At 43.6% G+C, this 25,304-nt stretch overlaps 1 protein-coding gene across 1 annotated transcript; it reads right to left on the bottom strand.

Moving 5' to 3' along the window:
• Window positions 1-6,030: 6,030 nt before the first annotated feature.
• Window positions 6,031-21,742, bottom strand: SMIM12 (small integral membrane protein 12). Its single transcript, XM_034413381.3, has 2 exons — window positions 21,513-21,742; window positions 6,031-9,092 (listed from the first exon to the last, which is right to left on the bottom strand). The coding sequence occupies exons 1-2, from the start codon at window positions 21,619-21,621 to the stop codon at window positions 8,797-8,799; spliced, it is 405 nt and encodes a 134-aa protein (XP_034269272.2). The 5' UTR covers window positions 21,622-21,742; the 3' UTR covers window positions 6,031-8,796.
• Between the last annotated feature and the right edge of the window lie 3,562 nt (window positions 21,743-25,304).

The raw sequence follows: 25,304 nt of genomic DNA, 5'->3' as shown, positions 1-25,304 counted from the left end.
GAGACTTACTGGAGCATTGTTCTGACCTAAGCTTCTTGATATAGTAAAAAGCACACAATTAGTCCCCAAACCCCTTTTTTTTATTTCAACGGCTGTGAATTCCTTTCATTCACAGCACATGCTGAATCATCAATAGTTTATAAATAGTCCAATAGAAGTCTGCCACAGTCCTTCGGATAAGGCTGCTAAACACCCACCTTTATCTTCTTTGACATGCTGCAAAAGACCTAATTGGCAATTATCTTGGCAAGGCCATACGGAAACACAGAGTCAAAAACAGAGCTTCAAAGTGCACCATCCACAACATTGCTTCCTGCAAAGGCCCACATGCCTTTGCTCTTCCTTTGTCTTATGGGAGGGACTAATCATCTTCAAGCCTTACTCCCAAGTCATCCCTTTTCTTTTAACTGTTCTTGCCTTCTGGTAGCTCTGCGCATGCGTGCACTGGGAACAGGCTCCCCTTGTTCCTCTGCCACTCTGATGTCCGACTCTGGAGGCTCCGGAGGCAGCACATAACTCCCAGATAGCCCTTTCTCTGCCTCCGATGCAGAGCCCTTATCCAAGCCTTCCCCAGACTCCAGGACTGGCCCATGTTCCTCCCCAGCCTCCTCACTGTCCGACTCTGCTACCAGCTCCGCAGGCTGCTGGCGGACCACAACACGCATGAGGAAAAATTTTGCAAGAATGAGCTGCTGCATTAATTGTGTGCTTTAGGATTTGATGCCCATACAGGTAGTCCTCATTTAGCAACCACAACTGAAACTGGCAACTTGGTTTAAGAAAGTGGTCAATACGTAACACCACAATAGTGCTTGTGATCTTACTGTAACTGCTTTACTGACCTGTGATGGTCATAAGTATAACCACCATGAGCCTTGGTGGTGCAGTGGTTAGAGTGCCGTACTGCAGGCTATTTCTGCTGACTGCTGATTGCCAGCAGTTTGGCAGTTCAAGTCCCACCAGCTCAAGGTAGACTCAGCCTTCCATCCTTCCGAGGTGAGTAAAATGAGGACCCAGATCAGTGATGACTAACCTTTTCTGGACCGAGTGCCCAAAGCGTGCACGTGTGTGCGAATGCGCGCGTGCACGCCTGAACTCCCAAAATACAATGCATGCACACCCCCTGCACACACCACCACCCCGTGCATGCGCACGGATCCCTGCACACGCCCCACCCCCCAGCAATGTGCAACAGAGCTGAACTGGGATGACGGCTCACGTGCCACCAGAGAGGGCGCTGCGTGCCACCTCTGGTACGCGTGGCATAGGTTTGCCATCACGGACCCAGATTGTTGGAGGAAATATCCTGACTCTGTAAAACCACTTAGAGAGGGCTGTAAAAGCATTGTGAAGTGGTATATAAGTCTAAGTGCTATTGCTATTGCTATAAGGCAAGATGTCTTCAAACTTGGCAGCTTTAAGACTTGCATAGCTGGCTGGAGATTTCTGGGAGTTGAAGTCCACAAGTCTTAAAGCTGCCAAGTTTGGGGACCCCTCCTCTAAGGTTTAGTCGCCAAGTTACTTTTTCATCACCGTCGTAACTGCAAATGGTCACTAAATGAGGCAGTCGCTAAGCAAGCACTACTTGTATATGGGAAGTGAACGATCCAAGCAGGCCGGTGGTTAGTTGAAAGAAGAGGCTTTGAACTGACTGCATGAAAGACTTCCTAAACTGCAGTACGATGCATTCATAATTAATAATGAGAACGCCATGAATAAATAAATAAAAAAAAGCAAAGCACTGTTCATTTACAAGAATTCAGGTCTCCATAAACTATTTAAAACCATCGATGCTGCAGTTCCAGAATGTGCCAGAGACAAAGTGCTTAATCTGTGTCCTTCAACAAAGCACCCTGGATAGAACAGAACAGAATTCTTTTTTTTTTTTTGACTTTTTAAAACAAAACTTTATTAAATCTTAAAAACATTTAAAATATACAAGTTTCTCTTAATCAAAAACAAATTTACCTATACAGTACACAACTTCACCTACTGACTAATTTCTATTATTATATATACATATATACATACACACAGTGACTTATTACCTATTCTATCCATCTGACAGTGCTGTTTTTAATTGTGTTGATTTCTTCTGGATTTCATCTTTACCCATTTTTCCCCCTCCTCTGATTTGTCCACTGGTACCATCTATTCCATATTGTAAAATATTTTGAGTCTTCCTTGTCCTTTAACTCTAAAGTTAATTTGTCCATTTCTGCGCATGTGTAGATTTTTTGTATTAGCTCCTGGTCGGTTGGCAAACGATCTATTTCCCACAGTTGTGCTAACGCTAGTCTAGCTGCCGTGATTATGTGAAGTATTAAATATTTTATATCGTTTCTAATATTCCCTTTGATCATGCCTAATAAAAAGACTTCGGGTTCTAATTCAATTTCGTAATCTGTTATTTCTACTATCCATGTTTTTATTTTGTTCCAATATTTCTTAATTTCTGGGCAGAGCCACCAAGCATGGTAGAAAGTTCCCTGTGTTTTTTTACATTTCCAACAAACCGGATTTACATTTGGGTACATTTTCGCTAACCTTGCAGGGGCCAGATACCATCGGTACCACATTTTATCGTGATTTTCTTTATAAGCTACCGATTTTGTCATACTGTAATTGTTTTCCCATGCCCTTTCCCATTCTTCTAACTGTATACTGTGCCCGATGTTCCTCGCCCACGCTATCATCTGCCCTTTGACCAATTCTTCTGCCAAATCATATTCAAGTAAGTATTTATAAATTTTCGAAATTAATTTCCCTTCTTTAGATTCTAATAATTTATCCAATTGGTTTTGTTTTAGGTCTATTCCTCCCTCCTCTTTATCTTTTCTATATCTTATCTTTATTTGTGAATAGGGCCACCAGTCTATTACTATTCCTTGTTCTTTGAGTTCTTCCCTATGGATTAATCTGGAGGAGAAGGAGAAGATTATTTTATGTTAGTTAGAATAGGATAGGATAGGATAGGATAGGATAGGATAGGATAGGATAGGATAGGATAGGATACTTTATTGGCCAAGTGTGATTGGACACACAAGGAATTTGTCTTTGGTGCATACACTCTCAGTGTACATAAAAAGACAACAGTAAATTCTTGGCAAGCATGCTTGCAAATTTGCAGCCATTTTTAACATAAAATGTTTTACTATTATTCCGCCCTTAACAATAATTTTTAAAAGCCGTTTGCTTTGCCTTGCTCTTCCTCAATCGATTGGATACCAGTTCTTTTTCATCACTCTTTAATTCAAAACTTTTCTTCCATTTTTTTTTTTGAATGCAGCAGCGAAGTCTAAATGGATGGCAGAGAAAACAACCTCCAGCAGTCTCAAATTTCTTTTCCCTAAAATTATTTGAAATCAGTTAATGGGTTAACCCCGTGATGGTGAACCTGTGGCACGCGTGCCACAGGTGGCACGCGTAGCCATATTGGGTGGGCACATGAGCTCAGCTCCGGCGCCTGATTTTCAGGCCTTCTGGCCAGGGGTGAAATGCTCCTGGTTCGGACCAGATCACCCGATCCGGTAGCGATGGTGGTGGGTGGTTCGGAGAACCGGTAGCAAAAATCCCTGCCCCCCCACCACCATACCCAGCTGAGCCACACGATCATCAGAGGCTTTTTTTTTACTTTTAAAAGCATTTTTTCTACAACCTCTTCCGACGAAAAAATGCTTTTAAAAGTAAAAAAAAAAAGCCTCTGATGATCGCGTGGCTCAGCTGGGATCGTCAGAAGCTTTTCAAAGCATTTTTTTCTGTAACCTCTTGGCTGAAGAGGTGGTAAAAGAAATGCTCTGAAAAGTCTCTGACGATCCCAGCCCTGATCGGCAGAGGCTTTCCAAAGCATTAGAAAAAATGCTTTGAAATTTTTTTTTAAAAAAAAAGTTGGCCACGCCCACTGTCACATTCCCCCCCCACCAAGCCACGCCCACAAAACTGGTAGTAACAAATTTTACATTTCACCCCTGTTCTGGGCCCACCGGAAGTTGGGAAACAGGCTGTTTCCAGCCTCCAGAGGGCCTCCAGGAGTGGGTGGGAAGGCCCGTTCTTCGCTCTCCCCAGGCTCTTAGAAAGCTTCTGGAGCCTGGGGAGGGCGAACAATGGGCCTACTGTGCCATCGCATGCCAAAAGTGGGGGGAGCACGTGTGCATGCGCAGGGGGGCAGGGTGCATAGAATTCTGGGTGTGGACACACGCACCCCCTCCCACACACACATACTCCCCCTGCTTTTGGCACGTGATGGCAAAAAGTTTAGCCATCACTGGGTTAACCCATAAATAAAGAGCATCAGTATTTGTATTTTTTTTCTTTAAAAAAAATGGCACCTTCCTAATTTTAAAGTCAAGTGGATGTCTCAGTGATGGGAAATCCCACACAGCCAGTCGCCTTTCATATTTTAAATTCTTATCAAGGAGTGATAACCAGGGTATTTTTTTTTTTAAAAAAAAAATCAAAACGTTGGCCACCAGAATGCTATTTATCTCCATCTGCGACATTCTGATTTCCATGCTGGTTACCTTAGCTTTTTCAGTGTCACTTTCACCTTACTATATTTACATCACCTTCATTATCTTTGTGTTAATGGTAGTCTTGTTTATAAAATGCATTGTTTTTGTTTTGTTTAGTTTATTTTTAAAGCGAAGGTGGTCTTCAGTGGAACAGTTGTAAACTTTGTCGTATATAGGTTTTGTGAGAGTCTATCATTGCAAAAAAGAATCAGTTTGGTACAGTGCTTAAAAGCATTGAGTAGGGACCAGGAGACTGTGAATTCTAGTTCCACCTTAGTCACCAAGCCAGCTAGGTGATTTTGGGCCAATATTTCTATCTCAGTCCTAGGAAGGAGGCAAGAATAAGTTTGGTACAGTGCTTAAAGCATTGAGTAGGGACCAGGGGACTGTGAATTCTAATTCCACCTTAGTCACCAAGCCAGTTAGGTGACTTTGGGCCAATCTTTCTATCTCAGTCCTAGAAAGGAGGCAAGGAGAAGCCAACTCTTGCCAAGAAAACTGTAGGGACCAGTCCTGGCAGTCACTAGGAGTCAATACTTCCTCAAAGGGACAAAAAAATATATATAATCCAAAAAACAAACCAGTTTGTTTAGCAGTTGAGTGAACCCAACTACAGACAAGAGCAGCTTCACTTCCCAAAAAATGCATACATTTAATAGATGAGCTAAACTCTAGTCCTGAAGCTTCATTAGACTAAATTTGGACTTAATTATGTGGCTAATAGAGGAAGGCATGAGCTGAGGAGGAGAACTGAGCAAATTTGATCCAGCGATTAGGGTACCAGGTTAAGAACCGGGTGACTTTGAGTTCTAGTCCTATCTTTGGCACAAAGCCAGCCAGATGATCTTGCGCCAGTCACTCTTTCTTAGCCCTAGGAAGGAGGCAAGGGCCAACCATTTCAGAAATCTTGCCAAAATTGTTAGTGACGGGAATCACCTTGATTTCAAGGTGTACACATACACACACACAGGGACGCGGTGGCTCAGTGGCGAAGACGCTGAGCTTGTCGATCGAAAGGTCGGCAGTTCAGTGGTTCAAATCCTGAGTGCCACGTAATGGGGTGAGCTCCTGTGACTTGTCCCAGCTTCTGCCAACTAGCAGTTCAAAAGCAGGTAAAAAATGCAAGTAGAAAAATAGGGAGCATCTTTGGTGGGTGGGAAGGGAACAGTGTTCTGTGCACCTTTGGCGTTGAGTCATGCCGGCCACATGACCACGGAGACATCTTCAGACAGCGCTGGCTTTTCGGCTTTGAAACGGAGATGAGCACCGCCCCCTAGAGTCGGGAACGACTAGCACGCATGTGCGGGAGAAGCTTTACCTTTACCTTACACACACACACACACACACACACACACACACACGCACACAAGCCATTAAAATAATCTCATAGGCACACACTGCAGATAGCAATTATTTTTTTTTTCTCTTTTGATTTGGAAGGCAATAAATGCAAAAGTGCAACAACGCACACCATGGTAGGGTATTTAAAAAAGCATCGGAACAGTCCAAGTCAAAGTTACATTTCCAGCGGATTTAAAGTTACTTTTATTCATTTAGGAAAAAAGAAAAAAAAATAAGCATACCCTCCCAGCTGCAGCCTTCAAGCTTCATCAGGTCCGTTAACAAACGAAACAACACATTCGTCAAACAAACTGTCCCAGATTGGTTTGCTCTGTGTTCCTGAATTAATGCCTTGCAGTTCTCCCAACTCATTCGGTTAATTAACTGTATGTCAATGTTCTGTATGCAGTCCCTAATTTACTGGTCTGCATAAGATGCTACATGAATTCAGCTATGGATTCTGCATTCATATTACGGTAGCCTTTCTGAATCTATAGCCGGGGTGAAATCCAGTAGGTTCTGACAGGTTCTGGAGAACTGGTAGTGGAAATTTTGAGCAGTTTGGAGAATCGGCAAATGCCACCTCTGGCTGGCCCCAGAGTGGGGTGGGAATGGAGATTTTGCAATATCCTTCCCCCAGGAGTGGGGAGGGAATGGGGATTTTGCAGTATCCTTCCCCCAGGAGTGGGGAGGGAATGGGGATTTTGCAATATCCTTCCCCCAGGAGTGGGGAGGGAATGGGGATTTTGCAGTATCCTTCCCCTGCCACACCCACCAAGCCATACCATGCCCACCAAGCGACGCCCACAGAACCAGTAGTAAAAAAAATTGCATTTCACCACTGATCTATAGGTGTACACTATGTTCATGCACAGGAGGAGGAGAATGCAGGGTTCTACCTTCCATCGATTTTTCAGTGTTAAAAATTCCAAATCTTTTCCTCTTTACATCCCCCCCCCCCCGCCAAGGATTCCATAATGAAAATGTGTGGTTCTTATCCACAGCATATTACAGGTAGTCCACAACCTATGGCCATAATTGTGCGTGGAATTACGGTCATAAGTTGTGACAGTCATGAAGCAGGTCATCCCATGACCATGCCTGACTTTACGAGTTTATTTGCATCGGTTGTTAAGCAAATGCTGCAGTCCTTAAGTGAGTCCATTTTATATAATGTGCATATTTTTTTGCTGGAAACCAGAAGTCAATGCCGGGAACCAGACAACAATGTCGAAAATCAGTCACATGACCATGAGACAGTGTCAGTGGCCTTAAATATGAGCTGATTGTCAAGTGTCCAAACCAGGGGTGAAATGCTCCCGGTTCGGACCGGATCGCCCGATCCAGTAGCAGTGGCGGCAGGTGGCTCGGAGGACCGGTAGCAAAAATCCCTGCCCCCCCACCCATGCCCAGCTGAGCTGCGCGATCATCAGAGGCTTTTTTTATTTTATTTTTAAAAGCATTTTTTCTACAACCTCTTCGGCCGAAAAAATGCTTTTAAAAGTTTTTTTAAAAGCTTCTGACGATCAGGCAACTCAGCTGGGATCATCAGAGGCTTTTAAAAGCATTTTTTCTACAACCTCTTCAGCTGAAGAGGTTGTAGAAAAAATGGTTTTAAAAGTTTTTTTAAAAAAGTTGGCCACACTCACTGTCACATTACCCCTCCCCCACCAAGCCACACCCACAGAACCAGTAGTAATAAATCTTACATTTCACCCACTAATTCAAACTGCAATCACATTACTGCTGGGGGGGGGGAGGGAAGGGGGGGCTACAGTTTTTCCAACTTCAAAATTGGGTCCTCAATACCTTTGGGGGAGGTCCGTCATAAATTTGAATGGTTCGCTAAGCAAGGACTGCATGTATGATAGGCAGCTCAATATATTTCACCGTTTTCTTGGAGTTGCGTCCTGTAGAGTAGGCGTTTCACAACCACAACAATTTCAAGAAGTGTGGGATTCATCTCCCAGAATTCCCCAGCAAGGATGCTTAGTCCACAAACAGCATGCTGGCTGTGGGGAATTCTGGGTGTTGAAGTCCACACGTCTTTCCAAAGTTGTGAAATTGGGAAATTTCACTGCTATGGAGAAAGAGCGACAAGCGAAATATGAACCTCTCTGGGTAAAATTTCTCCTTCATTCATGTTTATTGAGGAACAGCCCTAGTACACAGGTGAAACTCTTAATTAGTTTGCATGCAAAGGCACAGCTAATGCAACCTGCAGATAGATTTCTCCTCTCCAAGTCACCATATTTGGTATAAAATGCAGGGCTCCCCAACCATGGAAACTGATTTAAATCTTTAATTTCAGCAGTGGGTTGGTATTCTTAAAAAAAAAAATAATAATCCAGCACAAACTCCCCAACAGAAATTTCCAGGGAAAGAAATACACAATTTCCTGAGAGGGAATAGTGCAAATATGGTCCACAGTGGCCTTTGGCGGCAGCTGAGAACTTCCCACTTGAACTGAGGTTTCCAGCAGAAACAGGAACCGTTTTTCATTCGCCTGTCCAGAGTCAAAAAGTCTCCAAGCTATTTGAAGAAGAGATCTTCCCTTAAAAGAGATCTACCTACTTTGCAACAATCCTTTTAAAAACAAAAAATCAAATCCTGCCTTGGATGTGAACTAATCTTTTGGGTGTCCATTCACTGAGCTTCTGCCATGACTATGGAGGACGTTCCATTAGAGGATAAACCACCTTGGATGGAAGATCGGAGATTCTGAAGCCAACGCCAAGTATCAAGATTCATGAAGTCCATCCTCATCTCCGTGGGATCCCAGCAGCTGCAGGAATCTGCCTAACCTGGTGAGGATTGGCAAACATACATTGCATGGGCTGATGGGCTCAACAGTGGTAGGAAACCTACATTCAAAATCAAAGAATTCAGACCCTCAAATAAAAGAAAATGCTAACTGGCCAAACAAGGAAACAAACCAGGTTCCTTAATTCTTCTCAGGCCGGTTCCGGTTGAGGACAGCTTTGGGAGCAAATTCCAGCTTGTCCTTCAGACTGACCACTTGGGTAAGGTCTTTCCCAACGCTCTCTTGGAGCTTACGGTCCTCGCGTCGTTCCGAAATGCTCTTCTCGTCCTCGGGGGTCTGTGGAGGGGGCTTGCCCCGGATGAACCACTCAAGGTTGTAGCCCACTACCCCGACCACAAAGGCTACGGGGAAGGTGACGTAAGGAGCATAGGTTCGTATGCCCGCCCAGAAAATGGGCCACATGACTCCAGCAGGTTCTGTAGAAGTGAAGGAAGACACGGTTGAAGGACCAGCAACTCCCACCAAACCTATACAGGTAGTCCTCGACTTACAACGATTCACTGAGTGGCCGTTCAAAGTTACAACAGCATTGAAAAAAAAGGGACTGGTGACCATTTTTTTCAGAGTTACGAGCCCCACGATCCTGTGATCAAAATTCAGATGCTCGGCAACTGGTTCATAGTTATGACCGTTGCTGTGTCCCCAAGGTCAAGTGATCCCCTCCTGCGACCTTCTGACAAGCAAAGTCCACAGGGAAACCAGATTCACTTAACAACCGGGTGGCTAACTTATCCACCGCAGTGATTCACTTAACAACTGTGGTTGAAAGAAAGGTCGTTAAAAATGGAGCAGAACTCACTGAACAAACGTCTCACCTAACCGCAGGAATTTTGGGCTCAATTATGGCTGTAAGTCGAGGATTGCCTGTAGTGACATTCGCGGCATGCTCAGAAAAATGGAACTGCATAGGGAAAACTATCTATATTCTTCAGCGATGATCAGTCTGGCCAGAAATCCCAATTTTAAGCGCCTGCTTAAAGGCATCCGTGGGGTCTTTGGTGCTCTCTGAGCTTGGTAGTTTTTGAATTAGAATTAGAATTAGAATTAGAATTAGAATTAGAATTAGAATTAGAATTAGAACTAGAATTTTCTTGCAGATGTTCCATTGGTCCATCCATCTATAGCAGTGTTTCTCAACCTTGGCAGCTTGAAGATGGATGGACTTCAACTCCCAGAATCCCCCAGCCAGCAGCGCTGGCTGGGAGATTCTGGGAGTTGAAGTCCACCCATCTTCAAGCTGCCAAGGTTGAGAAACACTGATCTACAGTATCTCGTAGATACTCATTGCCATCTAAGCCCTTCTGCACAAGTGACAAGCACACTTCGAATCAAATAACCCTTTGATTTATTAGCAAAAGAGAATGCAAGAAGCTGGAAGTCCGCTTCGCTTTTAATTTTGAAACATTTAAGGGTGGGAAGAAATCAGGGGTGGGTTGCTACCGGTTCTCCCAGGTTCTGGAGAACCAGTAGTGGAAATTTTGAGTAGTTCGGAGAACCGGTAAATGCCACCTCTGCCTGGCCCCTCCCCCAATCTATTCGCTGCCTCCCCAGTCCCAGCTGATTGGCTAGAAGGAAAAAAATCAGGGCTCACTTGACAAAGAACAGAGAAAAAAAAAAAGACACCGTAGCTTTAAATTGAGAAGCCAAGAAGCCTCCCAACTGATCGGCTAGAACCGATCCACTCCTTGTAAACCGCTCGGCGGTGGTAGATTGGCAATTGAAGCCAAGAGGCCTGAAAATGGTTTCTGATGCTCTCGGTGGTGGCAGAGCGGCAAAAAACTGTTTAAACTCTTGCCGCAGCACTTCAAAGGGCCGCCCTACAGCTGATCAGCAGTAAAAGGCAGTGTGGTGGTCAGGGTGGATTTGATTTAAATCGAGCTGATTTAAATCACAATTTAAATCATGATTTAAATCACTAGTAAAAAGGCTCGATTTAAATCAACTCGATTTAAATCATAATTTTTAAAGAGCAACTGTCATCTCTGCTACTCCTTTGACCCACTGTTGACTCACCGATAGTCCCAGTGTTGCAGAATATACAGCCTCATGCTACATAACTAAGCTCCATTTCATGCTAAATAAACTAAATTATTTATGTATCTTAAATAGAAAACTATCTGACGATAGATTTTTACCCCAAAAGTTTTTTATTAAAATAAATTTGATAAAAATAAAAAAAAATCCGATTTCAATCAAAAAAATCCGATTTAAATCAAAAAAATCTGATTTTTTTTATTTTTTTTAAACACATCATTGATTTTTATCCACCCTGGTGGTGGTAGCTCCAAAAACAAATGAGTAGACCGGTATGGCTCTGCAAGCAATTAAAAGCCTGGTAGACCAGTACCTCTGCTAAATCCTAAAGAATTATTTGTCACATGACCATCAAACCACACCCACAAAATAAGCCACGCCTACAGAACCGGTAGTAAAAAAATTTAGACCCCACCCCTGGAAGAAATCTGGCGATCACTAAGAGTGGTAGCGGGACTGGTATACCTCCGTATCTGCCCCCTTAATTTGGCAGGAAGCTTGCCTTTAAGGCATTATCGGTAGGGGCACAATTTCAACAAACCACGGCTTTTCGGAGACTCAGGCCAAGAATCCATTTTGCTGGAAAAAGGGGTATTTATCTGCAGGTGATTGAATTCCCCGGGGAGATGACAAAACAACGACGGAGTGTTTGTGATAGCACTTAAAAAAAACTAACCCTAACTTTATTGGTCTTTAAAAAGCCACAAGGCTCTTGATTGGTTTTCCCTGGGTAGCTATTTGAAATGTCATTTTGTCCCCTGGGCTCTTTCTTTGCAGAGAGCCAGAAATCAAAAGCACTTTATTTAAGCAGAATTATCTCTTGCTTGCTTGCTTGGCTCCAAAGTCTTATTGCAAACAAACACACCCACAGTTCTCCCGGTGGCCTCTCGCCCTGCTTGAGCAAGGCAGAGGCTCTGTTAGCCCTACAAGGTAGGCCAGACTGGAAAACCGAGGTTGTGAATGTTCATACAGGGTAGTCCTTGACTTACAACAGTTCGTTTAATGACCGAAGTTACAACAGAGTGAAAAAAAGCAACTTACGACCGTTTTTTTTCACTCTTGCCACCATTGCAGCATCCCCATGGTCACATGATCAAAATTGCTTGCAACTGACTTGTACTTATGACGGTTGCAGTGTCCACAGGTCACGTGATGCCCTTTGGCGACCTTCTGACCAGCAAAGCAGGGGTGAAATGCTCCCGGTTTGGACCGGATCACCCGATCCGGTAGCGATGGAGGCGGGTGGTTCGGAGAACCGGTAGCAAAAATCCCTGCCCCCCCACCCCCCATGCCCAGCTGAGCCACACAATCATCAGAGGCTTTTTTTTTTACTTTTAAAAGCATTTTTTCTACAACCTCTTCAGCCGAAAAAATGTTTTTTTAAAAAAAACCTCTGATGATCGCGCGGCTCAGCTGGGATTGTCAAAGATCCAAGCTGAGTTGCCTGATTGGCAGAGGCTTTTTTTCTTTTAAATGCCTCTGACGATCCAAGCTGAGTTGCCTGATCGTCACAGGCATTGAAAAGAAAAAAAGCCTCTGCCGATCAGGCAACTCAGCTTGGATCGCCAGAGCCTTTTGAAAGCATTTTTAACAACCTCTTCGCCTAAGAGGTTGTAGAAAAAATGGTTTTAAAAGTAAAAAAAAAAAAAAAGGCCACGCCCACCCAGTCACATTATCCCCCCACCACCAAGCCACGCCCACAGAACCGGTAGTAACAAATTTTAAATTTCATCACTGCAGCAAAGACAATGGGGAAGCCAGATTCACTTAACAGTCGTGTTACTACCTTAACAACTGCAGTGATTCACTCAACAACTACGGCAGGAAATATCGTTCAATGGGGCAAAACTTACTTAACTGTCTCGCTTAGCAAACCGAAATTTTGGGCTGAATTGCGGTTGTAAGCCGAGGACTACCTGTACTGCTTTTATTATAAAGTAGTTATCGTAAACAGAATTTTGCCAATCTGAGCGTGCCTCCCTCCCGTTATCTTTTTGAGAACTGAGGAGGGAGGAGGAATCTGGCTGGGGCGCTTTCTCAAATTACATTCCTAACTTGGACTCAAATTTCTTTTATCTTGAGGTCATCTTGATGGTCCCTCTGTCTCCCGTTCCTCTAAAGTTATTCCAATTCTCCAGGCAATAAACACGTAAAGGTAAACCCTTGACTTATAACCATTCATTTAGCAATCGTACGATTTACAACAACACTGCAAAAAGTGACTCACGACTGGTCTCATACTTACGACCGTCGCAGCATTCCCAGGGACACATAATCAAAATACGGGCACTTATAGCAATCCACATGTGTTTAGGAGGGTCGCACTGTCCAGGTTGCTGTGATCCCCATTTGTGACCTTCCCAACTGACTTCCGACATGGAAAGTCAACGGGGGAAGCTGGATCTGCTTAAGGACCACATGGGAGTCACTTAACAACTGCAGTGATTTGATAATATCTGTGACTCACTTAACAATTACTCTGCTCAGCGATAGAAATTTTAGTCTACCTGTACATCTTCCTCTCCCTTTCCCCACCCAGGAATTTCACTCGTTCTCTTGGGAATCCTGCACTCCCACCTCACACAGGATGAGACTTAATTAAGATAAGGTGCCTTATGGTTTCCTTACATAAGGACAAGTAATGGGAGCTCATCCCGTTACGCGGCACTAGGGATTCGAACTGCTGAACTGCCGACCTTTCGATCAAAAGCTCAGCGTCTTACCCACAAAGCCACCGTGTTCCTTTGACAGCTGTTAAGGTCCCAAATTATCCGGGACTTTTTAAAGCAAGCACCTGCATCCTGTACTGTATTTGGAAATGTACCGGAAACCTAAGTTTCTGTTTAAGGACAGCTAATTAGATTCCCAGTAATAATTCCAACATGCAGGGAAGTTGGAATTTTCAGGAAAAATAATGATTTATTTGTAAAATTATCTGAGCACAGATAACTAAGCTACACCTCTTCTCTCCAGGAAGGATGGCAATGTCACCACCTCTTTAGACTAGCATTTCTCAACCTTAGCAACTTTCAAGATATATGGACTTCAATTCTCAGAATTCCCCAGCCAGCCATGCTGAAATCCACTCATCTTAAAGTTGCCAAGTTTGAGAAACGAAGAACTATGTCACAACTTTGATCTAACACCAGGGGTGAAATGCTCCCGGTTCGGACCGGATCACCCGATCTGGTAGCAATGGCGGCGGGTGGTTCGGAGAACTGGTAGCAAAAATCCCTGCCCCCCCCCTCCACATGCCCAGCTGAGCTACATGATAATCAGAGGCTTTTTTAAAAAAAAAATTTAAAAGCATTTTTTCTACAACCTCTTCGGCCAAAAAAATGCTTTTAAAAGTAAAAAAAATAAGCCTCTGATGATCGCGCGGCTCAGCTGGGATCGTCAGAGGCTTTTTAAAAAGAAAAAAAATGCTTTTTAAAGCCTCTGACGATCCCAGCTGAGTTGCCTGATCGTCCGAGGCTTTTAAAAGTGTTTTTTTTACAACCTCTTCAGCCGAAGAGGTTGTAGAAAAAATGCTTTTAAAAGTTAAAAAAAAAAGTTGGCCATGCCCACTCAGTCACATTAACCCCCCCAAGCCACGCCCACAGAACCAGTAGTAACCAATTTTACATTTCACCACTGTCTTAACACTGAGATCGCAGTGGTATTCTTCTCTTTTTCTCTAATGTCTCTAATCCAATAATTTGATTTCCAAGTCTCCTAAGGTGTCAATACTATTGTATCTCTGGCCAAAGAAAGACACAGAAGGCTACTGCTTGAAACAGAGCCATGAGAGTAAAGGACTACTTCTAAATTAGACTATTATCTCTGGGCACCTTAGATTCTGCAGTTAATTCTGACCATTGCCAACTATATTTAGAAGGTAGCCAAAAGCTTATAAGTCTCTGACTGGGAATAGACACATTTGGGACAGCATGCTTTGACTGGATTTCAATGACTTGACCTTGCTATGGTTTGCTTGATGTCTTCTCGGCTTGCTGATCAGAGGGCTGGATTAGAAGAACCTCTAAGGGCCTTCCAACTCTATGCTGCTACATTAAACTTAGGCACAAGACATTCAGGAGTTTTGTATTCCATCTGCTAGTCATCTTGTAGTGGAAGACCTGCATTTTGGAGAAGACCTATATATGCAGAAAACATAAAGAATGGTTGCTGGAATTGGATCTGTCTAGTCTTATGAAAACGACTAGGGGGGACATGATAGCAGTGTTCCAATATCTCAAATATCTTTGCTGTCACAAAGAAGAGGAAGTCAAGCTATTCTCCAAAGGACCTGAGGGTAGAACAAGAAGCAATGGGTGGAAACTCATCAAGGAGAGAAGCAACATAGAAGTAAGGATAAATTTCCGGATAGTTAGAACAATTAATCAGTGTAACAACTTGCCTTCAGAAGTTGCGAATGCTCCAACACTGGAAGTTTTTAAGATGTTGGATAACCATTTGTCTGAAGTGTTGTAGGGTTTCCTGCCTGAGTAGAGGGTTGGACTGGAAGACTTCCAAGCTCCCTTCCAACTCTCTACTCTTCTCTACTCTTCTCTACTCTACTCTTCTACTCTACTCTATTCTTAACTAGCAAACCTGATCCTTTGTGAGAAACAGACCAATCCAATTCCAATCGCTTCCACAGTTGCACTACCCATCAACAGTCCTTGTTAGGATGGAGCTTTACTGATTTTTCTTGGCAGGCAATCGGCTGAGCCAGAGGTTGATGTAAGCAGATTTTTAAAGTGCTTTGGAGCTGACTTGGCTTGTTTCCACATCTTGGAGTCAATATTGAAAAGTGAAAGACCACACCTCTTACTGCAGCTGATTGAGATGTATAAGAACAACGGAGATCTTGGGTATCTTCCAAATATTGACAATACCTTGCTCCAAATTCTGAGGTAACCTCATGCCACCATGTTGTGTCAAAAAAAGAAAAAAGGGGAAAAAGACAAGGACAAAGTGAAAGTGAAAGCCTGAAAAATCCTACAGCAGGAAAGGAATGAAGTTGAGCAAAAGTGGATCTTCTCTACTGCTCAAGAACAAGGCCATGAAAGTCTCAAGTCCCCAGACTTCTCGAAGAACAACAGCATCCCACACTAAGAGAATTGACAAGGCCAAGCAATTTGGACACACAGAAAGAGACAGACGGACAGATACGACAAACCAGACATTAGTTCTTCTTAGCCTCTCCATATTTTACCTTCTACTGGAGATAAAACCAAAAACTTAAAGTTGCATTCAAGGAAATACTACAGGAAATACTACTACAGGTGTGTGATGAAGCCAAGAGCATGCTCTTGAACATAAGACATTTTGGATGAATAACCCCACTAGAATAGGAATAGAAATAGGAACAGGAACAGGATAGAAAACAGAACAGAACAGAGAATAGAAAAGTGGAGCAGAGAGGAGAGGAGGGAGAGGGGAGGGGAGGGGAGGGGAGGGGAGGGGAGAGGAGAGGAGAGGAGAGGAGAGGAGAGGAGAGGAGAGGAGAGGAGAGGAGAGGAGAGGAGAGAATTCTTTATTGGCCAAGTGTGATTGGACACACAAGGAATTTGTCTTTGGTGAATATGCTCTCAGTGTACATAAAAAGAAAAAAAAATACATTCATCAAGAATCATAAGATACAACACTTAGTGATAGTCATGGGTTACTAAATAAGCAATCAAACCATACTAGGAAACAAATAAAACAATATAAATCAGAAATACAAGCAACAAGGTTATAGTCATAAGTGGGAGGAGATAGGTAATAGGAAGGATGAGAGGAATACAGTCTTAGTAAATAGTTTGAGTGTGTTGTGGGAATTACTGTATTTTTCGGAGTATAAGACGCACCTTTTTCCCTCTAAAAGGGGGTGAAAATTTAGGTGCGTCTTATACACCGAATGTAGCCCCGCCCACCCACTGGCCCCCACCCTTTGGCCTCTGCCTCCCAGCAGTTTACCTCCTTGCAGCAAATAGCAAGAAGAAACAGCTCCTTTCAGCTTCAGCACAGCCTAATTAGCACAAGTTGATTGGATCGGCCTCCTGACTCTCAGCTGTTTTGCTCGGGCCTCTGCTGTTTGCTGCAAGGAGGTAAATTGCTGGAACAGATTTTTTTTTCCTTGTGCTAATCAAGCTATGCTGAAAATGAAAATGAAAGTAAAGCAGGCTGCTTGCTGTTTGCTGAAATGAGGCAAAATTGCTTGGAGGCAGAAAAAAGGTAGGTGCGTCTTATAGTCCAAAAAATACGGTAGTTGTTTAGCAGAGTGATGGCATTCAGGGAAAAACTGTCTTTGTGCGTAGTTGTTCTGGCGTGTAGTGCCCTACAGTAGTGGCCAAAATTGTGGAAATCTTTTGGGAAAAGTGTATTTTTCAAATCAAATCAAACTTTTATTGTCAATGCACAACATGTATACAATGAAATTGAATGAACCTCCCTTGGTGCAGCCCCCCTCCTCCGCTCCAAAACACAAAATACATCTCAATAGCTCAATAAATGAAAGAAATAGAATCCCTAAACCCAAATAAGTAATAACTAACACACATTCCCATATACGTATATAACATTATATTATATTACATCGGTATGAACATGTTGCACGTTAAGCTGGCCCTGCAAGTCTATCATATTTAACCTAATTGTAGTGTTATGTTACATTCAGAAGTCTGACAGTCCACAGATAAAAGCTATTTTTCAGCCTATTCGTTCAGCCGTCTATGCTTCTATATTTCCTACCCGATGATTTCTGAGGTTTGATGGCTAATAATAACTTTTTTTTTGAGTAGTACCATAAAATTATATATCAACGGAAAGATAAATTTAATTCAATTTTTGTTTGAGAGATAAAAGTGGCTTTTTTTCATGGGATTCTAGATTTCAGGCCAAACTCCTGCAGTCTGCACCAAACAGTCCTTAACACTCAACTTCACATTGCATTGCGCCATTTCATCTTGCATACACCCAGATGATTTCCTTCTGTCAGTTAGGCCCAGTCTCTTAATTCTTCTGGCATCACTTGCTGTTGTGCACCTTTTCCTGCCTTTACCCGTGTGGTTTTGTAGTGACCGAGTCTCCTTATACCTCTTCGAAAACTTAGAAATGCCACCTTTGGTTAAGTTTCCACCAGTTTTTCTTCTAATTTCTTTATAACTGTAGCCTTGTTCGCTTAATAATACTATTTTACATCACTTTCTGGGCGACCAGTCACCTCTTTGCACCATTACTTTAATTTTATTACGTTTTACAAGCTCACTAAATGAAAGAACACAAAAAAAACCCCAACCAACTTGATAGCGATCACATGACACACTAACAAATGTCCTCTTCTCAGCTTCAATACCTGACACCAATAAACGAATCCTACTGTGATCTGATTGGCTCATTGCCAAAACAAGAGGACACCTGATTGGCTCTCTAAACACTCATGGTCATTGTCTACAATCAGATGAAGGAAAGCTACTGGATATCAACCTGAGCAAGTTGTAATTCCTTTTTCTGGTTATTTGGCTATAACCTTTCATAGAATACAGATAATTGAACAAACTTTGTTGCATTACATTCTTGACGAAATTATCTATCCATTGATATATAATTTTATGATACTACTCCAAAAAAAAAAAGTGACGTTATTAGCCATCAAACCTCAAAAATACACTTTTTCCAAAAGGTTTTCACAATTTTGGCCACTACTGTATAGCATCGTTTTGAGGGTGGAAGTTGAAACAATTTATGTCCAGGATGTGAGGGGTCTGTATATGATAGATTGGTAGAAGAAAGAAAGAAAGAAAGAAAGAAAGAAAGAGAGAGAGAGAGAGAGAGAGAGAGAGAGAAAGAGAGAGAGAGAGAGAAAGAAAGAAAGAAAGAAAGAAAGAAAGAAAGAAAGAAAGAAAGAAAGAAAAAAAGAAAGAAAGAAAGAAAGAAAGAAAGAAAGAAAGAAAGAAAGAAAGACAGATATATATATATATATGAACGTGTTGATGAATGTATTTTATTCTCCTTATATACCCTGAGAGCATATACACCAAAGACAAATTCCTTGTGTGTCCAATCACACTTGGCCAATAAAGAATTCAATTCAATTCAATTCAATTCAATTCAATTCAATTCTATTCTATTCTATTCTATTCTATTCTATTCTATTCTAATTTCTATTCTATTCTATTCTAATTCTAATTCTATTCTATACACACACACACACACACACACACACACACACACACATATATATATAATATTATAGGGACCCTCACATTTTTGCTTCTCAACATCTATATGAAATCTATATTCCACATAGAGTATTATTCTATTATTTTACATAGAATCTCAGCCTTTGGAGAATATGGAAATCTGCCTTTTGAATCAAAGGAGGAAGGCACCCTCAGTCCAACAGCAGCAGGTTGGTTTTGCAAACTTAACAAAAAAAACACCCACACACAATCATTTAGCCAATTTAGGACGAGGTTAGGCAAACAAAGAAAAAATCTCCTCTTGCAGAGCCCCTAAACCAGTGGACTTTAACTCCCAGCATGCCCCAGCCGGCTTCTGAGGGTTGGGAGTCCACAGATCTTCAAGCTGCTAAAGTTGAGAAACACTGCTCTAAACCAGGGGTCTCCAACCTTGGCAACTTTAAACCTTGGAGGACTTCAACGCCCAGAATTCCCCAGCCAGCTTTGCTGGGGAAAAGCTGGCTGGGGAATTCTGGGCGTTGAAGTCCTCCAGACTTAAAGTTGCCAAGGTTGGAGACCTCTGCTCAATAAACATTTGATCAATTTTCTAAATCCCCCCAGGCACAAGTGCCATCTCAGAAAATCTAGCAATGGTATTTTTTTAAAGACAGATAGAAATTGCTGAATTGGGGGAGCAAAACTGTTGGGGGGAGGGGGGGGATCTGCCTGGAAACTCCTATCCTTGACCGGCAGGCAGGGTGGATAAAAATCAATGATTTTTAAAAAAAAAAATTTAAAAAAATCGGATTTTTTTAATTTAAATCGGATTTTTTTGATTTTTATCGAATTTATCTTAATAAAAAACTTTGGGGGTAAAAATCTATCATAAGATAGTTTTCTATTTAAGATACATAAATAATTTAGTTTATTCAGCATGAAATGGAGCTTAGTTATGTAGCATGAGGCTGTATATTCTGCAACACTGGGACTATCGGTGAGTCAACAGTGGGTCAAAGGAGTAGCAGAGATGACAGTTGCTCTTTAAAAATTACGATTTAAATCGAGTTGATTTAAATCAAGCCTTTTTACTAGTGATTTAAATCATGATTTAAATCGTGATTTAAATCAACTCAATTTAAATCAAATCCACCCTGACTGGCAGGGAGTGATACTTCCTAATGCAGGGGTCTCCAACCTTGGCAACTTTAAGCCTGGTAGACTTTAACTCCCAGAATTCCCCAGCCAGCTTTGCGGAGCTTTGCTGGCTGGGGAATTCTGGGAGTTGAAGTCCACCAGGCTTAAAGTTGCCAAGGTTGGAGACCCCTGCATTAGTGGACAACCCATTAGGCAGGAGGGCAGTCAAGTTAGAGGACAAAAACTTACATACAAGGAGACCAAAAGTTAAGCTTGCACAATCCACTTAAGAGTGCAAAGGATCTCCTCTTAATTTATAACCGGCCAGGGTGGTCTCCTCTGATCTTTTCTACCAAGGCAAATCCAAGGGAAGTGAAACAGCTGATGCCAACAGCTGATGCCAAACTCCTTGCCTTTGCTTCCAAACTTGCTTTTGCTCCTCTCTGCCCCCCCAATTCTACGTCGGGTTGGTGGGTGGCTGGCTGGCTTTACTACCCCCGGCCCTAAATTTCTCCTAGCCGGTTGCTCAGCCCCTCGCCTCCCTCTGAGTAAGGGGGAAGCTCCAGGCTGGACACCCCCCCCCCAAGCGCTGCCACCCCAGCGGTCAAAAGCCTGGCTCTTTTCCAAAAGGGGGAGCCCCTGGAACTTGCAAGCCAGGAATGCCAAGCCAGCCCCTGCTGGAGCAAGCGGGGGTTGGACTAGATGACCTCCAGGAACCTTCCAGCCCCTGGAATTGCTGTGCTGTGCCCCGTTGGAAAGCGCCCATCGGATCACTTTTTTCAGCCCTGTTGCAACCTTGAATGGTCACTAAATGAACTTGCAAGATAAGGACTGCCTGTATTGGTACCGCTTTATAAAACCTTATAAAGAATACACAGCATCCAGTTTTGTTCACCACATTACAAAAAAGATATGGAGACTTTGGAAAATGTTGGCCTCCTGAATTGATTTGTTGTTTCTTGATGATCCTTGCTGTATTTGAACTGGGGAAAAGCAGGAACTCCAGACAGAGTTAGTCATGCTTGGTCTTAGAGCCGCGATGGCCACCCCCCACCCCCCCAAGCGCTGCCACCCCAGCGGTCAAAAGCCTGGCTCTTTTCCAAAAGGGGGCGCCCCCAGAACGCGCAAACCAGGAATGCCAAGCCAGCCCCTGCTGGAGCAAGGGAGGGTTGGACTAGATGACCTCCAGGAACCTTCCAGCCCCTGGAATTGCTGTGCGGTGCTGGGCCCCGTTGGAAAGCGCGCATCGGGTCGTCCTCCTTCCAAGGTCGGAAGAAAGCCTCTCTCTCGGGGCTCAAAAGCTCCAGCCCCGCTGTGCAGAGAACGACCTTGCGGCCGATCGCCGCCATCCAAGCCGGCCTTCTGAGCCCCCAGACCCGGTGCAAGTCCGCCCCGCTCCCCAGTGGGTTGGAAAGGAGGGGGAAGGAAAGCGCGCAGGGAAGGAAGGAAGGAAGGAAGGAAGGCAAGGGGGCTTCCGACGGCCGGGACTCCCCCTCCCCTCGCCGGGCTCTGTCTCACCTCCTCCTCCTCCTCCAACGGAGCCGCCGCCAAGCCAAGCCAAGCCAGGCCAAGCCTCCTCCGGCGGGCTCCGCGTGCGCCCTAGCTCCGCTTCCTGCCGCCGCTTCATTGGGCGCCGCTGCTCTCCGCCCAGGGTTGCTCATTGGCGGCGAGAGGAGAGGAGAGGCCAAACCGAGGAGGGAGCGAGCGGGGAGGCGCTTTCTTCCCGGTTCCTGATGCCCGGCTTTGTCCGCGCTCCTTCCGTCCCCTTCCCGAGCGCAGAGCCAGCTGATGAGTACAGATTAACAGAGTTGGAAGGGATCTTGTAGGTCATCTAGTCCAACCCCCCGCTCAAGCAGGAGACCCTACACCATTTCTGACCAATGGCAGTCCAATCTTTTCTTGAAAGTCTCAAGTGATGAAGCTCCCACAACTTCCGAAGGCAACTTCTGTTCCATGGGTTGATTGTTCTCACTTCAGAAAGTTCCTCCTCATTTCTAGGTTGAATCTCTCCTTGGTCAGTTTCCATCCATAATTCCTTGTCTGGCCTTCGGGTGCTTTGGAAAACAGCTTGACCCCCTCCTCTCTGTGGCAGCCCCTCAAGTATTGGAAAAGTGCTATCATGTCTCCCCTGGTCCTTCTCTTCACTAGACCAGCCAGGCCCAGTTCCTGAAAACGTTCTTCATATGTTTTTGATCATTTTAGATAGATTCAGATTAACAGAGTTGGAAGGGACCTTGTAGGTCATCTATTCCAACCTCCTGCTAAAGCAGGAGACCCTACACCATTTCGAACAGATGGCTGTCCAGTCTCTTCTTGAAAGTCTCAAGTGTTGAAGCTCCCACAACTTCTGAAGGCAACTTCTGCTCCATGGGTTGATGGTTCTCACTGTCAGAAAGTTCCTCCTCATTTCTAGATTGAATCTCTCCTTGGTCAGTTTCCATCCATTGTTCCTTGTCTGGCCTTCAGGTGCTTTGGAAAATAGCTTGACCACCTTCCTCCTCTCTGTGGTAGCCCCTCAAATATTGGAAGATGCTATCATGTCTCCCCTGGTCCTTCTCTTCACTAGACCAGCCAGGCCCAGTTCCTGCAACCGCTCATCGTATGTTTTAGTCTCCAGGTCTTTGATCATCTTAGATAGATTCAGATTAACAGAGTTGGAAAGGTCCTTGTAGGTCATCTAGTCCAACCTCCCGCTCAAGCAGGAAACTCTACACCATTTCTGACAAATGGCAGTCCAGTCTTTTCTTGAAAGTCTCAAGTCATGAAACTCCCACAACTTCCGAAGGCAACTTCTGTTCCAGAAAATTCTGTCAGAAAATTTCCTTGTCTGGCCTTCGGGTGCTTTGGAAAACAGCTTGACTCCCTCCTCTCTGTGGCAGCCCCTCAAATATTAAAACACTGCTATCATGTCTCCCCTGGTCCTTCTCTTCACTAGACCAGCCATGCCCAGTTTCTGCAAATGTTCATCGTATGTTTCAGTCTCCACATCTTTGATCCTCTTACATAGATTCAGATGAACAGAGTTGGAAGGGACCTTGTAGGTCATGTAGTCCAACCCTCCTCTCAAGCAGGAGACCTTACCCCATTTCTGACAAATGGCAGTCCAATCTTTTTTTGAAAGATTGGACTGCCAATAATGAAGCTCCCACAACTTGTGAAGGTACCTTCTGTTCCATTGGTTGATTGTTCTCACTGTCAGAAAGTTCCTCCTTATTTCCAGGTTGAATCTCTCCTTGTTCAGTTTCCATCCATTGTTCCTTGCTTGGCCTTCAGGTGCTTTCGAAAATAATTTGACCCCCTCTTCTCTGTGGTAGCCCTTCAAATATTAAAACACTGCTATCATGTCTCCCCTGGTCCTTCTCTTCACTAGTCCAGCCAGGCCCAGTTCCTGCAACCGTTCATCGTATGTTTTAGCCTCCAGGTCTTTGATCATTTTAGATAGATTCAGATTAACAGAGTTGGAAGAGACCTTGTAGGTCATCTAGTCCAACCCCCCGCTCAAGCAGGAGACCCTACACCAGTGGTTCTCAACCTTCCTAATGCTGCAATCCTTTAATACAGTTCCTCATGTTGTGGTGACCCCCAACCATAAAATTATTCCTAAAACCATTGAAAATATGTGTTTTCCGATGGTCTTAGGTGACCCCTGGGAAAGGGTCGTTCAACCCCCAAAGGGGTTGCGACCCACAGGTTGAGAGCCACTGCCCTACACCATTTCTGACAGATGGCAGTCCATCTCTTCTTGAAAAGCCTCCATTTTATTATCTCTTGTAGCCACCCTTGTATCTTAGTCCAGTTCTTTTTCGCTTCAGGACATAGCCACCAAGCATGAAAGAAGTTGGTTACATTTCCAACATTTTGGGCTTAAATTCAAGTACATTTTAGCCAGCCTTGCCGAGGCTAGGTACCAACGGTACACATTTTGTATTGATTTTCCTTATAAACAGCAGATTTTATTACAGTGTAATTTTTGTTCCAAATTCTTTCCCAATCCTCTAAATCTATATTATGCCCTATGTTTTTAGCCCATGCAATCATCGGTTCTTTCACCACCTCCTCTACTCTATCAAATTCTAATAGATAATTGTATATTTTGGATATTAATTTTTCTTTGGAGCCTATCAACAATTTGTCTAGTTGTTTTGGTTCCGTGTCAATTCCGTATTCTTCCACCTAGTCTTTCTTGTACCTAGATTGCAGTTGTAAATATGGCCTCAAAGGTCCTTTCAACCCTGTCATTCTATGATTCTATGCTCTATGGGTGATAGATGGAAGAGACAAATGGATGCTTGTCAATGATGGCTGAAGCTTAACAAAAAATAATGGGCAGGACCCCCCTGAAATGTGCACATAAATAAACCCATTATTTATCTATCTTTTGGACAACTCGTTGTCCACATATCTTGCCACAGGGCTGAACAACTGGTTTCCAGAAGGCTTCTGAAATTGAAAGCAATTAGAAATTTGGCTGGAGGACCTCAAGTCAGCAATCCCTGATATAGAGCCACACAGAATGGCCATCTGATAGGTCGGACCAATAACCTTTCTGGTACAATATTGCCTTCTCTTGACATGTTATGTAGGTTCTACTCTGGCCCAGGGGTGAAATGCTTCCGGTTTGGGGTGGTTCACCCAAACTGGTAATAAAAAAAACGCTTTTTAAAAAAAAAAAAGTTCCCACGATCGCACGGCACAGCTGATCGCCTGAACTTTTTTTAAAACTTTTTTTAAAACTTTTTTTAGCATTTTTTTTACTACCTGTTGCCCAACGGGTATTTTTGTGTAAAATGTGATAGTTTGTTTGTGAGCTCTCTGTGACTCTTGTGAGTTTCCTGCTTGTTGCAGGGGCCATTTTGTGTGAAGTCCAGCTGCTTTTGCATTGTGTGTGAGTCAGTTGTGTAGCCGTTGTGTTATTTTTGTGTAAAGTGTGATAGTTGGTTTTCCTGGTCACATGACCACTAAGCCACGCCCACCAAGCCACGCCCACAGAACCAGTAGGGAAAATTTTTGAATTTCACCACTGCTCTGGGCCCCAGAAGGAACATTCACGATGCTCACAGTTTTGATTATTCAATCAACCAATGGAACAGAAGTTGCCTTCAGAAGTTGTGGGTGCTTCATCACTGGAGGTTTTCAAGGAGAGAATGGCCAACCACTTGTTTGAAATGGCATAGGGTCATTTGGGGGTTGGACTAGACGACCTCCAGCTCAGGGGTGAAATGCTCCCGGTTCGGACCGGATCACCCGATCCGGTAGCGATGGAGGCGGGTGGTTCGGAGAACTGGTAGCAAAAATCTCTGCCCCCCCCCC

The sequence above is a fragment of the Pantherophis guttatus genome, chromosome 10 (genome assembly GCF_059756535.1).
Source record: "Pantherophis guttatus breed Tessera chromosome 10, ASM5975653v1, whole genome shotgun sequence".
NCBI classification, from domain to species: Eukaryota; Metazoa; Chordata; class Lepidosauria; order Squamata; family Colubridae; genus Pantherophis; species Pantherophis guttatus.
The sequence above is the reverse complement of the archived record's forward strand: the minus strand, read 5'-3'. Positions and strand labels throughout refer to the sequence as shown.

Coding starts and splice junctions, on each gene's coding strand:
- SMIM12 (XM_034413381.3), bottom strand. CDS start 21,621: ATGAAGCGGCGGCAGGAAGCGGAGCTAGGGCGCACGCGGAGCCCGCCG. Junction 9,093..21,512: donor CGTTGGAGGAGGAGGAGGAG/GTGAGACAGAGC, acceptor TCACTTCTACAG/AACCTGCTGGAGTCATGTGG.